This window comes from Myxocyprinus asiaticus, chromosome 15 (assembly GCF_019703515.2).
Source record: "Myxocyprinus asiaticus isolate MX2 ecotype Aquarium Trade chromosome 15, UBuf_Myxa_2, whole genome shotgun sequence".
Lineage (NCBI taxonomy): Eukaryota > Metazoa > Chordata > Actinopteri > Cypriniformes > Catostomidae > Myxocyprinus > Myxocyprinus asiaticus.
Genome location: NC_059358.1, coordinates 33,744,069 through 33,760,165, shown reverse-complemented (window position 1 = coordinate 33,760,165; position 16,097 = coordinate 33,744,069). Strand labels below are relative to the sequence as shown.

At 38.3% G+C, this 16,097-nt stretch overlaps 1 protein-coding gene across 1 annotated transcript in view; it reads right to left on the bottom strand.

The window, feature by feature from the left end:
* Nucleotides 1-13,996, bottom strand: part of LOC127452479 (centrosomal protein of 192 kDa-like) — a 39,158-nt gene extending 25,162 nt beyond the window's left edge. The window contains 17 exon segments of the mRNA XM_051717930.1: nt 55-196; nt 1,755-1,973; nt 2,115-2,179; nt 2,260-2,412; nt 3,545-3,938; nt 4,434-4,553; nt 8,320-8,528; nt 8,705-8,858; nt 9,033-9,182; nt 9,512-9,592; nt 9,709-9,803; nt 9,915-10,059; nt 10,142-10,203; nt 10,366-10,520; nt 10,627-10,737; nt 12,804-13,016; nt 13,828-13,996. Of these exon segments, the coding sequence (XP_051573890.1) occupies nt 55-196; nt 1,755-1,973; nt 2,115-2,179; nt 2,260-2,412; nt 3,545-3,938; nt 4,434-4,553; nt 8,320-8,528; nt 8,705-8,858; nt 9,033-9,182; nt 9,512-9,592; nt 9,709-9,803; nt 9,915-10,059; nt 10,142-10,203; nt 10,366-10,520; nt 10,627-10,737; nt 12,804-12,988 (2,440 nt within the window). The 5' untranslated portion in view covers nt 12,989-13,016; nt 13,828-13,996.
* Between the last annotated feature and the right edge of the window lie 2,101 nt (nt 13,997-16,097).

Sequence of the window (16,097 nt, the reverse complement as noted above, 5' to 3'; positions counted from 1 at the left end):
CCTTAAACATGAATAAAAACTTATTAAAAGGTGAGAAAAGGAGGTTGGACACACCTGTATTGAGCGTCACATCTGCATCACTTTGCTGAACTGTCTCACTGCAAATGGAGTTTACCCTAGAGAAGACATCTGAGGGCCGAATTAATGCAATGGGCTCCCTCTTTTCAGGGGAGGTGATGACATAACCAAAAGAGGGCTGAAAATCAACACAAACATCAGATTTTTAGGCCATGTAATTCACTTTCAACAATTTATGGAGGGAATCTTCAAGTGTAGCAAAATAGAACCATTTTTAGCCATTACAATTTGTAATTAAATTGTGAGTGGTGGCGGCGTAGTGGACTAAAGCACTGAACTGGTAAGTGGAAGGCTGTTGGTTCAATCCCCACAGCCACCACCACTGTGTCCTTGACCAAGGCACTTAACTCCAGGGGGATTGTCCCTGTAATAAGTGCGCTGTAAGTCGCTTTGGATAAAAGTGTCTGCCAAATGCATAAATGTAAATTTAGTTAACAAGATGATTTAATCAAATATATGGTTAAATGATCGATCGACCAATATGTTTTTTTTTTTTTTTTTTATGGCCGATATGTCATACAATTTAATATAATAAATAATGTACATAATGGCTAAAAAAATGAATGAACATCCAATTTTAGTAATTTATTTGCACATATGGTAAATAGCAGTTTCTTCTGATTACTGTTTAGTCATCCAATTTTAGTAATTTATTTGCACAAAGAAATGTATTAGGAAGAAAATAGCAGTGCACACTTTTTATCATTAGACAAGTTAAGTTACAGGTAACTGTTAAAAAGAGTCTGACAGAATACGTGCTTTAGAAGAAGATATGAGTGCTCCACAGGACGCTGGACTTGCTAAGTTTTGTGAGGTTTGTGAATTACATCCGTTTAAATTAGATATCTGCCAATTTGCAGATGGTATTATATTAGTTGTACTGATATTTGCCTTTTTATCATTAGACAAGTCTGTTTAAAGTTAGTTAAAATGTATCGGCCTTGCCGATATTTTGGTCAACCACTAATTGTACCATCTTTTGACCAAATCTTTGGCAGCATTGCATGTATCCTTCAGAAAAAAAGGCAATCTGAGAATATATTGCGACGAGCCAAGTGAAAAACATCCATCTAAGACAGCAAACAAGTCCCGAGTAATGTCACCTATAAATATACTTAAAAGTAGCAATACAATTTCCCATGTTAAAAACTGTCTATTTTTCCCAACTTGTGTGTGCCATTTATTTTTCTTCATTAAAAAAAAAAAAAAAAAAAAAAGAAATAGAGTAAATCACATTATTAGCTGTCAAACGCTAGTTGTCAAATGCTATGTGGAGTTGCTGCCAATATAGAGCATTCCAAATGAGTCAACTTTCGAGGATTCATTTCAGTTAAGGGACTTCCACATGACTTGTATCAGAGCATGACGTGCACATCCACTGTTGACGTTTTTACCTTCGTCTCTTGTTGTTTGCTGCCGATCTTCTTCTAGCGCATCTTCGTGACAACAACGTCTCAAATGTTGAGTGTTGCCAACTTTTGGACCCACTGATTAGTGCAATTCCAGGCGCATACACATTCTGCGCGTTCAAAGATGTGCTGTTAGAAAAATCAGGCTGCACGCGTTCGGTGCTCGAGCACTCTGCTGACGACGAGAATTGTCATGCGTCCTGTACGCGAATGCTCAGCGGAAATTCACTAGGTTCTGGAACAGAGCTTTAGCAATGTAGTCCTCACCCTTTTAATACTGTCCTCCTCACTGCTCCCAAGACAGCCCAGTGCTTCAGAGCGCCTCTGAAAAAACTCCCCCAGGGAAATACGCAGATAACTCTGGTTAGCAGCTTCAAATTCAGAGGAGACCTGGGAGGCCCTCATGAGGATGTGGCTATTGGTGGGGACTTTCCAAGAGGTGTCTCCAAGCACTTCACTTGCATTAACTGCCTGAATCTGCTCTTCCTACCAGAGCACAAAAAGGAAACATGTTAGTTCTTGAAACAGATATTTGGATTTTGGAGAATACAGTATAGTTCTGGGTTGGTTGAGCTCCACATGGATTCAGCAAAATATATAGCAAACCCTGCAAAGTGCCATTTTTACCTGCATAAATTGATGCTCCTTTTCAAACTCCTCTTGATCCTCAATTATCTTTTCCATGGCCTGACCTAAAGGATAACAACAGATTAAGCTGTGAAGCTTAAAGGCTGAACACTTAAGGATGAGAACATCACTGCATTTCACTTACTGCCACCAATAAAATCCTCAGACTGGAACTGCATAGCAACTTCCTCGGGCATATTTGCCTCCATTTCCTTTTCAAATGAAGAGTAATAGGCCAAATCAGTGACCCACTTTCCCTCTTCATTCTGATAGACCACACTATGAGTGGTGTTTGCCCCTGAGGAAAGATTCAACAGTTTGTAGCCCATAAACATGTATTCTTGAAGAACACGTAGTTATTAATTAATTAGTTATGAATGCATTAGGGCTGTCAAATAAAAATTTGAATTTCGAATAAAAAAATTAAATAAAAAGCACATTCGAACACTAAAACTGTGTATTTGAATTTTGGATTTGTGCCAAGCACTGGCGATGACTTCAGATCGTGCTAAAAAAAAAATACTAGACAGCGCAACAAATACATTAACAGAAAGCAGGTGTCTCAAGATGCTTTTTAAAGTTCATTTTAATTAGACACTGCACCTAAAAAAACAGTGCTACTAAACAAGGCGCTGAATAAACAAACAACGCGAATAAAAGACGTTTATCTAGCGCTCACTTACATAGAAAAACAAATGGATGGTTGCAAAAGAGATCGGTGTCTTTGGCCGTTGTGTCTTGCTCTCTTATAAGTGTTTCTTAGCTTAAACAATGAGTTTTTTTAAATGCTTTGTCAGGAAAGATGTTCAACTTGGAAATATGCATTTCAAGATCCTCGCGTTCAGTTCCAGTCTGTTGTGTTCTGTCTGTTTGAACAGCCCCTGGCCTGTGTTTATAGTCTGAGCCACTTCACCACCGAGCTCAGCCGAATTCCACTGCTATCTGGGAATAATTCTACCCTACATTCAACTGTAATAAATAAACAACAATGTGGTATTTCGCTGTTATTATGAAGCTTGAGTCTGGGGTAGTAGACTGTGGCATCAGTAAGTGTAACACCATGTGGACTGTTTACTGAAGCGTTTACCTTCCTCATTTTACTTTTGACTTAACACTTGAAAATATGGACCAACTAAAACTTTTTTATTTTTGTTTTATGCACATTAGTTAAAAATGGAATGTTCTTTGCAATAATTCAATGTGCCCTCTTATATAAGGAAACAACAGCAATTATTTTTATTTCTTTTTAAATCAGCTGACTTTAACATTCGAAACATTCAAATTTTGAAAATATTTAAGGTAAAAATTCAAACTTAGTTTATCTGCCCAGTTGACAGCCCTAGAATGCATTTTTATATACTCAAAATAGCACAGAAACCATTGAGATCATTGAAAAATGAAAGAAGGCAGAGGGGGAAAAAGATAGTTACCTTGCTGTAACCCAAGCTCTGTACTGTCTCGTGGCCGATTCCAAATATCATTATGTTCCTCATCATTCTCATGAAAGCTCTGGGAGAGGTACTTTGGATCCAGAGACTCTCCAGGGTGATCACTGCTGATGCTCTGCTTCTCACTGAGGACTGGAGAATCCCCACAAGGGCCACCACGAAGCCCCAAGACACCAAGATCCACAGTTTGCCCTAGGTCCATCCCCTGCTCAGATTTATTGTGAGATTCCTGAAGTACATTGGAGAGGTGGAAACTGCTCTGGGTGCCTTGAAGGAAGGCGTTAAGTGACGCAGAAATGTCTTGAGGGTTGTGACCAGCACCTGCTCTTAGGTATATGGAGTCCAGATGCACTTCTGTTGGGTTATCCATTGCATCCTGTGAAAGAAAGCTTTGTTAGCGTTGTCAACTAGAGGCAGACCAATATATTGGTTTTACTGATTAATTGGTGATGATTGTTGCTTTTGGAACTATCAGTCATCTGCAAAAATCTGCTGGTAGTTTTTTTTCCTCTCCGTGTTCCTCTGTGGACAGCACTGGTGTATTTTACAGTTAGATGGCTTGGTTCTGGAGAATAACATCCACCACTAGAGTTGAAATAAAAACAATATCTGACACCTCATGGGGATCTAAATCTGCATCTACCTGTTGATTTAATTTTTCCAAATTATTGGGATATTGGTTGAACAATAAACTACATCTGGGATTTTATTCATTCTGGAATCTTGTAACCTCTCTAGATGCCCTTGTAGTTTTTTTTACCTGTCAAAACTGTAAGAACATTTTTTTCAAAAAAAGCATAGTCTCCATTTTTCTATAGCAAAAGGACTATGTAACTTATTTGGGTATAAACTGCATAACAGAGAGACTAACAAGAGCTTCCTGTCTGTCCAGAATCATGCTCCAATTGACTGGGCATCGGCTGGCAGGTCCAGATGCTACAGTAGTATGACCAGCCTCCCCTGTGCCGACTGGACCAACACGATCACCCATCTACAAAGAGACACAAAAACAGTCTGTAATCTGCAACTGTGCTTTGAACAAACTGTTCTGTGTGAAAATAACCTCTTGTTGCTCAGGAGCAAGGGTGTTTAATGACAATGTAACAGTGTTTTTAAAGGCCAAACACAGTATTTCCTTCAGAATCTGCTTTTGCAGTGGGGGAGAATTAACCCCATCCACCAATACTTGGTGTATTTTAATGTTATTTTAATAATAATAACAATAATAATAATAAACATTACAACAAAGCACTTTTGTGACTGTATCTTTTACTACACATACAAATCTCCAATGTGTCAGTAACCGTTCTGACAGATTCAGCAAGTCATACGTTCAAACCAATCACGACAAAAATAAGAGTCTTAAGAGTTGTTTGCTCATGAATTGGATTACACTGGTCACACTGCATATTTGCCTTTGTGTACATTCAATGAAAACAATGCAATAGAGTTCCTACTCTTTTCAACGCACAATTTTCCAGAACATTTTGTGTTTTTGATGGTAGTTTTTCACCTCCAGATAAGCAGTTTGCTACTTAAGTCATAAGCACAAAGTCAATGGCATGGCAATGAAGTTTGGGTATTTTCGTGCAAGCATGCACTAAGCCTAGGCGTAAGTAGGTTTGGCAAAATCACATGCGCAATGCGCAAAATTTTCAGAGTTTGAACATGGACTTTATTACCACCTGCTGGTGGAATCTCCAAACTGCAAATGCAGGAACTGAGTTTGGACTTTCCACTAATTAAGATGTGGTTTTCAAACATCTTAACACAACTACCTATTTCTCAGGAAAATAGCAAATTGCACTTTGCGCCACTTCATTACAATAAAATACACCCACAGTTTGTACGCAATAGCACAAAAACACACCCACGCCCAATTGCGCTTAGAATTCATGAAAATGGGATAAGATGTTAGGCAAGGTCGTCGCGCATAGCGCTGCGCTTTGCACGCTTACGAAAACAGAGCCCATGGTCTTTATGTGCTGCACACTTCAGAGTGCTCTGCTCACTGTCATCCCACACAAGTCCACATGTGATGATCATGATGATGTGTATGAACGGCCAGCTTCACATTCACTTTGAAGCATGCATCACTAGCAGATTATATATTAATTTAATTAAATCACATACTTTTGCAGTTTAGTAATCACACTAGGACAGATTGCAATTAAAATTGTATTAATTGTGCATTAAAACATTAATTTTCTTTGTTGGGCCTCATGTATTCAGATAGAAGACAAAGGCAGGCCTAACACAAGTCATAAAACCTAACTCAGCCCCCACACATTCCATGTCGTAAATTTTACTCATAAAAATCGCGCCAAAATCAAACAAAGGGAGTCCAAAACAGACTACAAATCCATGAAGCCTTGCCCTCTAAAGGATCGAACTCTCAACTCCTATTGGATGAGGCACACAACAGAACGTCACCTCAAACCATGACATCATCAGGAGTTGAAATAATTCTGAAATGCGTCCAGAATTCACTTCCAGCGACTTTGTTCACCGAATATAGACGTATCTCTTTTTGCTGCTCTCCGGTGCAACCTCGTGGCACAAGGAAGTAATGTCCGACTTGAAACTGTGGCCATACAATCTCCATCTCGCTGGACGAGCTGAGATTACTCTGTGTTCAACCGAACACTCTAACGGATCCGAAGGAGACCGCCGAGCAATTCGCATCTTCATCCGTTTGCCTACAGAAGTGAAGAGATTAAAGATTTCTCTTCCATCTTCAATCAAGTTGACATTTCTGATTTCTCCGCCGGCCCGCCGAGAATCAACAGCCGTACCGCCCGCCAACAGAGCGAGGAAACGGCCTCCCGTCATCACCCGAGCCTCAAGGAACCGGGTCAGAGTTAAAGGACGGAGGAAAACACATTCTACCTGTGTCCTCATGCGATTCAAGTAAGAGGTTTACGTCTGGGCAGAGATAGAATATTATAGCGTGTTATTCTTGTGTTTCAAGGTTTTTGCTTGTACAGTTTACGGACTGCCATGTCCGCTAATTATTGATACTCAGGGTATTAATTATCACGAATTTGTTTTGCTGTATTGTGGTCCAACCAAATTGGATTGTGCAATTTCGTCATCACGGGTGAGACAGAAACTGAGTTCATCCATTAAAGAGTCAAATAACGCAGGACTTTTACGAGCCCCGCTCGTAAAACCGCGTCTCTGAGTGATGAACACAGCTGCTTTCTCTCTCGCTATCGCGAAATCGGCTTTAGGGCCGTCACTTAATCATCTCTCTCTCTCTCTCTCTCTCTCTCACTAATCTCACACACACACACACCTTATGTGTTATAGGATTATTTTGATTTCCATATCTAAATCATATCACTGTTTAATTTGTAGTTGTAAGTCGGAAGTTTATTGACTGTATTAATTATTAATTGATATTACTGCATAAATAAACTTCGTTTATATTACAAAGAGAAGTGTTTTGGTTTGTTTTGCATATGCCTGTGTCATGCTGACGGGATGTCAGTGCTCGGATTCAAACCTTCATTCATTGTTTTTTTTTCCCGAAAATCGATATTCTTCAGATGCCAATTTTCCTAAGAAAACAATCCAATATTGAGACTGTTTTACTATTCGGTTATTAGTCCCCGATTCCAGGGTGGTGCCCCGTCAATGTTAATCCTTATTAATATTCTATTGATTTTTGATAACTGATAATTATCTTTGATGATTGAATTTGAATGATCAATAAGCTAGTATTAATTTTGATTGGTGTTTCATCGATGTTAACAATTAATGATTATCTTTGATAACTGTTGATTTAAAAGATTTAAAAAAAGCTAACATTGATTCTCATCAATGTTCTATTGATTTTAATAATTAATAACTATCTTTGATAATTATTGCTAATAACCAAACTTGCTCCTAAATGTAGCACACTACATTTACTGGAGTCCCATATGAGGTTTTAATGAGTTAGATTCAATTGATTAATTTAAATATTAATTAATAACTACAGAAATAATTATTTCTGATAGTAACACTGATCTAAACAACCTGTAAAGCCCTACATCTTCCAAATATGTAATATTCAAATATGTAATTATGTAATAATTAAATGCCCTTTTTAGAACTAGAGTTTGTGATTCTGTTCATGTTTTCCACATACTACATGTGGTAATCATGGTATAAGCTGGCTCCAATCATTGAAAATTGGTTTTAAGGCCAAATCACTATGCTACCAACCCAGGGTGTGAATGAATTTTCAAAGAAAATCTGTGGTCCGACCGTCATCGTTGTCTAAAGTTTATAACTCAATTGTTTTTTGGTTAACAGCAATGTTGGAACGGGAAAAATAAATGCAATCATATTTTGTAATATATTAATACTTAAACCATGTGTCGGAGCGAAGCAGAGATGACAGTAGATGAGCAGAGAATGTATGAGACAGGGATTCCTTCACAAAAATATTTTCCAAGACAAATAATTATTTTCCAGGAAATTTCAGGTATTTTCCAAATTTTCCATGACTTCTTCATGACTGGAAAACTGCATTGCAAAATTCCAGGTTTTCTAGGACATGTGGGAACCCTGAATATATAGAAGTATTTTTATCACATTAAATTTAGACTGTCATCCTACAACTCTGGTAAAATAAATTCCATTTGCAGTATGCTATGTAGGTTCAGTGGTGTAGGAAACAATGGAATAACAACCTGAACCATGAATTAATATTTTCTGAGTCAATCCATGACAAGATCTTTATTAATTGCACATGCCATAAATTTTACCTGACCATGCACAATCAAGCCTGATCTGCTTGGCAAAGACTGAAGCTGATCATCATTTCCACCCTCTGCACTTCCTCCCACAATGCCCAGGCCACGCAGCACATCATAGGTGCTCTGGATGCTGGAGGGAGGCAAAGGAATGGTAGAAACACCTCCATCATTTCCATCCTCTTCACTCCCACTGCTCCCATCTCCTCCTCCTCCATCACCTGACAACGCAGTGTAAACACCAGTGATCCTCAGCGAACAACAAATAAGCAGCTGTTGCCATATCTGACTTGCCAGGTGGTTTACAAGTCAAAATACTCTCTTCCTCTTGGACTAAACCTTCAAATAAATATTATGCTCTTTAGCCATTGTTTTTCTTTAATGGATATGGGTTTACCTGTAATAGGGGAGTTAATAACCTGTCCCTCTGCTGAGCGGCGGTGTTCAATGCCGGTCCTGGTGTCAGTGATCCTGCTTCCAGTCTGTGACTCATCATCAGAGCTCCCCCCTTCCAATCCGGGTCGAAAATGTGGCCGATGGCTCTCTCCAACCTGATTACACACAGAGATGCCATTTGTATTACTCCAAGCTGTTTGATAAAACACTACTTGCAAATACCAACACTGCAATGTACGACTGTAGTACAGTTTAAGGGCCCGAATCTCAAATTAGCAAAACTATAAAGCATAGAGGACACTGTAAACAAAAAGGCGCCATGGACCAACCGGCTGTCTGGAGGTGGTGGGTAGGAGGAACCTGGCTCTGCCCCGGTTCTGTGAAGCCTCCAGTTCATCCTCTGTATCCTCTTCATCACTGGCAGGACAAGAATCCATACCTGTGGCAGCAAGCCGCACATCAGGCATGCGAAAGTCCCTCTGTAGTTTGAAAGAGCAAGGGGGGTGGCGGGGGACAAGCAAAAATTAAAAGGGCCAATAAGAATGTTTAGTAAACTGAACAAATCTCATAGCTTCTGCTTCAAGGAGTGCGATTGGGCTTTTTTAGATTTTCATTGACCCAATTCCTCACACAGATAAAAGAATGACTGGAAAGGGTACTTTATTCACTGCTTAATAGGGTCATATCACATCATTTTCATTTGTCCATGAGGTTAGAGCTTATAATGCTCGTCCAATTTTTTAACAGTATGTTTTCATAGTACAATGAACTTGAAGGAAAAGGAAGGAAATGAGGAACAATTCTATACTTGGTCATAGTCATTATGGAAACTGTGTCTGTTCTTCTCTGGTTCAGTGAAGTTGGGGTGGGATGAACTAAAAGGCAACTCCTACAAACAGGAAAAGATCATATGATTAAAACAAGAACAAGCACAAGATGGGCTGTGGGCTATTGCATTAAAAACTAGTAGGTTCTGGTAAACAAATAGCAAGAGAGAAAACTCACAACAGGGATTTCTTGTCCTTCTACTCGGCCTCTTTGCATTGCAGGAGGCATCAGCTTGTTGAAGTACAGTTCCAGTTCCTCATCATTGTCAACATCTAGAGAACAAAGTGAAGAGATGGACTGTGACAATCAATTCTTCCCCAGCTTACAATATTTATTTTAAAGCTTTTTCTTCAGATCATAGAAAACTATCTGAAGTAACCCACCCGTGACATCACTGTTCATGCTGTCCAGAGACATCAGCTTCTCATTGGCCAGGAAGCTGGCAATGCTGCCACTGCACCTTTCACTGTCTGCCCCTTCACTTGAAGAGCCCTCCACATCCTCCATCATAACTGGGAGCAGTGTGGCCTGAGCAAAGCAGAAGTGAGCCTAAGAGATGACAAATCTCTCAACAAGATAAAACGAGTGTCACAGAATACAAAAAAAGTACCTGAGCTGCCACTGTATCTTTGTCTTCAATATGAGAGAATGACAGCAGACCAGTTGAGAGGTCTAATGAAAGAAAATTTGAATATATTTCAGAAAAGCTAAAATAAATATACATTTCTCAGTTTACACAAGCTTTTCAAACTTTTTTTAAAATTGTATTTACAATTACAGTTAAGACAACAATCCTCAATTATGAAACTACAAACAAAACAGTAGATTATGTACCAGTGGTTCGAAGAGGAATGGAAGTTGACACAAGAGGTGGACCCATTCTTCCTGATGATGTTTTGGAAACTGCAGCTGATTCGGTTTCATCCAAACTGACATTCACCAGCAGGTCGGAGAAACGATTAGCAGCAATGAAGTCATCAACACTGTCTCTATATGGGGGGAAAAAATGAATATACAAAGTGGACAAAAAGCAAATAAAGGAGTAGAGTTGGATAAACAGGTTTTCAGTCATTTAAACATTTGTTGTGCACATACAAATCTTCTTTGAGGCTGAGAACAAATTTTTCTCTGTGCCCCTCCGACCCCTGAGAATGAATGAGTGAGAACTGCCCATCCTCTAAATACGATGCTTGGACATCAGTTACTCTGGAAGAGAGACAGACAAATAAAAACAAATCAGTTGGACTAAAATGACAAGACACTCCAGAGATGATTAAGTTAGTGGCAACAGTCCTAACAAAAATAAAGCATTATGAGAATGTGCATAAAAGACACAAAACCTGCATGATCCATCTCTTAAACGAATTCAATCAATAAAAATAAAAAACACTTAAAGGATTATTTCACTCTCAAATTTAAAGGGATAGTTCACCCAAAAATACAAATTCTCATTTACTCGCCCTCATGCCATCCCAGATGTGTCTGACTTTCTTCTGCAGAACAGAAAATGGAGATTTTTAGAACAATATTTCAGTTCCGTAGATCCATACAATGCAAGTGAATGGTGACCAAAACTTTGAAGCTCCAAAAAACCACATAAAGGCAGCTTAAGTAATCCAAGACTGCAGTGGTTTAATCCATGTCTTAAGAAGCAATCCAATCAATTTTAGATGAGAACAGACCCAAATATAACTCCTTTTTCACTTTAATACTTGCCATCAGCGGTCCACTTGGCGATCATGATTTCAAGCTCGATTACACTTCCTATAGCGCCATCTAGCGCTCAGCGCATGCGTCAACCACTAGGAAGTGAAATCGAGCTTGAAATCATGATCACCCCAAAGACTGCAATGGCAAAATGTACAGTGAAAAAGGAGCTATATTTTGGTTTGTTCTCAACCAAAACCGACTGGATCACTTCAGAACTATTTAGCTGCTTTTCCACCATCAGGCCAAACAGTTCAGAGCATGGTACAATTACAGTTGCATTTCCACTTGAGCACGGTTCAACACAGCAAGATTATAAACAATTCTCGGCCCGGAATTCTCAGCATGGTTAGCTAACTGTACTCAACCATTCTCAAGCATGTTGGTTGAATTGCTTCAGTACATGGCAACTCGTTTAGTGTATCTTAAGTTCATGATTTTATTATTATTGTTTAACTAGTATTGTAGTCTACATTTATTTTTCTACACTTTTTTTTAATCAGGGATATAGATTACTATCTTATTTAAACTCATAATACATCAATATACTCCCATACACTATTTTCATATAATACTTATAGAAAAATTGTGGCAATAAATAACCTTTTTAGCTAGTCTGGGAACTTTTACCTTTCTGCATGTTCATGTATGGTGGTAAACACAAGCCCTCATCAAATGATGGCAAACCTTGCACCTTTTTCTCTTTACTTTCCTTTTTGCGACATGGTCCATGTCTTTGCTGTTTGTTAGAAAAGTATAACCCGACAAAAAGCAGTCCTAAAAACTGGAAAATAAGATCAGCCTCCATAGTGCCGCACTCGCTCCAATTGTTTACCTCTCTCAGTCACCAATAGACGGATCTGTTATGTATATTCTCCTGATTTCACAGCACAACAGTGGAAAAAGAAACTGTAACTGCGCTAACTGGCCTGGATCGGAAAGTTTTTGCGATGAGAACTGATCGGCCCAATGGTGGAAATGCGGCTCTTGATGAAACCACTGGAGTCGTATGGAGCATAAAAGTTTTGGTCACCTTTCACTTGCATTGTTTGGACCTACAGAGATGAGATACTCTTCTAAAAATCTTTGTGTTCTGCAGATGAAAAAGTCATACACATCTGGGATGGCATGAGGGTGAGAAAATGATGAGAATTTTCATTTTTGGGTGAACTATCCCTTTAAATCCATCATCATTTGCTCACCCTTATGTTACTCCAAACATGCATGACTTACTTTTGTGGAACAAAAAAGGAGATGCTTGGCAGAATGACATCCTCAGTCACAATTCACTGTCATTAAATGAATAGTGACTTCCATATTGCCTAACATTTCCTTTTACATTCCACGGAGAAAATAGTGTCATGGGTTAGGAACAACATGAGGGTGTGTAAATGACAAACCATCCCTTTAACTAGAGCTTTGTTGCCCATTGACTGACATGGCTCTTTGGAAAAAAACATCTAACGTTATCACCTTGTTTGCCATTTAACACAAACAGGAAAATGAGGAAGTCAAAGTTCTCGCCACAGTCACGATATCATAAGATAAAGGCAGGGGTCTCCCACCTGTTGTCTACTGGAGCTCTAATTTTAGCCACAGTAGAGGCAGCCATGGGCATCCCAAGCGTAGAGCCCAGCGTCACGTTGCCGAGAGTGACACGGCCACTTCTGCCCAGTGAGGCGTTTGAAAGGAAGCTTGGAAAAGGCTCATCCTCAATGTTTTGGAAGTTCTCCATGTCTGTGTGACTCATTGACAGAGGGCTTCACCACATGGGTAATCTGCAAAAAAGAAAGAAAGAAAAAAAAGAAAGAAAGAAAAAAAAAAAGAAGGGGATATTTCAGGCATGCAGAGTAAACTGACCACATCAAGAGCTCCTAAAAGGAAACGGTTATAAATACAGGTCATATTGTGCTTGGTTTTTACTGTGGGCATGATAGAGTGTCAACAATCCATGAATGTCTGATTAAAGCCATGGAGTTTATTATTTCTCTTTAAACAGGGGGAGTGTGTCAAATCAGACTTGAAATTCACACCGAGGTGCAGATGAAGTGAAGTTTAGCTGACATCTGTTGATATGGCAGTTAGCTCCTGTTACATTAAGCACTCAGTCTTGCCAATGAAAAATGCCAAAGCATTAACACATACAAATAGATTTAATAACTACTTTTAGCTGAGATTTATAAGGCTAACTGGGTGTCTCTTCCACCTTTAGTTTGTCTTTCATTTGATGTTTGTAGTTAGCAAGCTAGCTTGATCAGTTCACTAAACAAACAACTCTAATCACACATCAATCTCTGTTGTAAGCTTCTGAGAGTACAGTAACAGTGTATGTGCACTTAATACACAAATAAATGAGGACTATGGTTTGTTTAAACTCTAATAAAGCGCGTGCAATGGAGACTAGCTGAATCAAGGCCACTATGTCAAACAGCTGGATAAAAACAAAAACTTGCATGCCCAACAATCAGTTGAAAAGAAAAGCTATACATTTTTGGCCTTTGCGTCTTTTCTTTGGCCAGTCGTTGACTGAAAAGCTAACGGTGACACTTTGAAAAACTCTTGAGAGGAATCTGTCGACGAAGAACTTACCATTAGAAAAGCGGAACTTATGCCAAATAAATGTAGTCAGTTCGACTGCTTCATTAATATACAGCACCGATAATCCTTTCAACGCTTAAAAAAGTTGAAACGGCGGACTCACCGCTGAAAACAGTTAATCGGAGTCTACTAACGCAGAAGTGCCGCCATTATGGCAGAATCCCGCCTCTCGGTTTCTCTTCGCATGGGCGGGACTTCGGCAAAACACGGCATTTCATTGGATAATCCAATCTGATTGAATTCAAAGATTGGCGCAATCTTCTGTCAATCACACGTTTCTGGTTTTGAATGAAGAGGCTATTTCTGTATGAATTGTTTTGTGTTTTTTATTGCATAAACGACTAATTCATGTTGGTTTACGTAGACTTAAGACTTACAGTAACTTACATTACGTATGATTGAGAAATGAGGAGCAGCAGACACTGAATCTCTACAGAACAGCTGACAGTGAGAGCAGCTGTTGGACCTCTACGTCACAGCTGCTTTCTAAACTTTAACATAATCATTTTAATCCAACACATGGCGTTTTGTATAAAGTCTGTTGTAAATTACCCTCTCTTGCAAGTGCATAAAATTCCAGAATAAAAGATGACTTTTCAATCCTGTACACATTTGAACAGTGCACACAAAAAATAAAAAAAAAATAAAATAAAAATACATGGTCAATACATGATGAACTGTTTTTTTGTTTGTTTTTTTTTTACATGAAAGGTCTTAATATAAATGACACTAAATGTCACATAAATGAGGGGGTACTGGTATCATATGGTGATAAGAACCACACACACACACACACACACACACACACACAAAACACTTAAAAACGGTTTAGACATCTGCAGCTGCTGGTAAAAAAAAAAAAAAAAATTACTCAATGAAAAAGTTAATTTTTCTACTGCATTTTTTTTTTTTATTATTGTTTATTGTTTATTTATTTATTTTTATTTTATTAATTTTTTTGCAATATGGCAGTCCATACAATTTCCTTTTTTTACTAATACAATGTCTTTATAAAAAGCATTACATTCGGCCACAAAAAAGAAGGCACAATTTTTGTATTATTATACAAATATTACCATCTAATTTTTTAAGAAAAATCCATCATTAGTAAACCAGCAAAGGTTATTAAAGGCTATTGTCTTAACTGCTATTATTCTAACTCCTCAAACTTTTAAAGACTTTTCTTGGTTGCTGCTGTTCCTGGTCCATTCCTAACCCCCCCCCAAAAAAAAAAAAAAAAAAATAAACGTTATACCACAATAAAATACACTTGAGTTGCTGAACACATTTTGCCTGCAAAACAACTGCAAAATGTCACAATCTTTTATAATAATTTATAAAATACACCATTGCAAACAATGACTTCTGCATGTCTTCAAGTTTTTTTTTATATTAAAATGTACATTATTCCATAATAAATTACTCATAGCCTTACTCTACAGAAACTGTAAATAAAAAGTATAGCCTACAGATTAAAATAACAGGATGAGCTTGTTACACCTCCACACAATTATTTAAGTCATGGTCCCGTTTGTGATCACAATATTTTCTCAAATTAATTCTATATTAGTGGTCAACTGATATATCACTGAGGCCGATAAATAGTCTGATATTCTGAATTTTTTAATTATCAGCATCGGACGATACATTTTCCCGTTTGGCCGATTTGTTTCTTGAGGGCGCTGAGAATCGCCTGCTTGCATGTGAAGCGACTGAGACATGTAAACGACCAGTCACGGTTCGTTTTGTTGTTACGTGCCATCATGTTACTACAATAATAGACTGGTGTGCAACACAGTGCCATTTAAACAATCTGCATATCAGAGACAGAAGTGTGACAAAAACGTTTAAGCTCATAAAGTTAAATTGCTCACCGGTTTCATTCTCCCTCTCTCTCCGCAACAGTTGAACTTGAAACTTTTAACTGTCTTGTCTAATGATAAAAAGGCAAATATCAATAAAACTAATATTATATTCCATCTGCAAATATGTGCATATCTCGTTTAAACAGATGTAATAAACCAACCGCACACAACTTGAACAGATCCAGCATCCTGCAGAGCGCTCATTTATTTACCTCTGAAGCACGTATTCTAATAGTCTCTCCTCAGCAATTCCCTGTCACTTTTATCTTTCTTTTCTAATGATAAAAGGCAAATATCAATAAAACAAATGTCATATACCATCTGCAAATATGCAGATATCTTGTTTAAACAGATGTAATTCACAAACCTCACAAAAATCCAGTGTTTTCTTCCTGT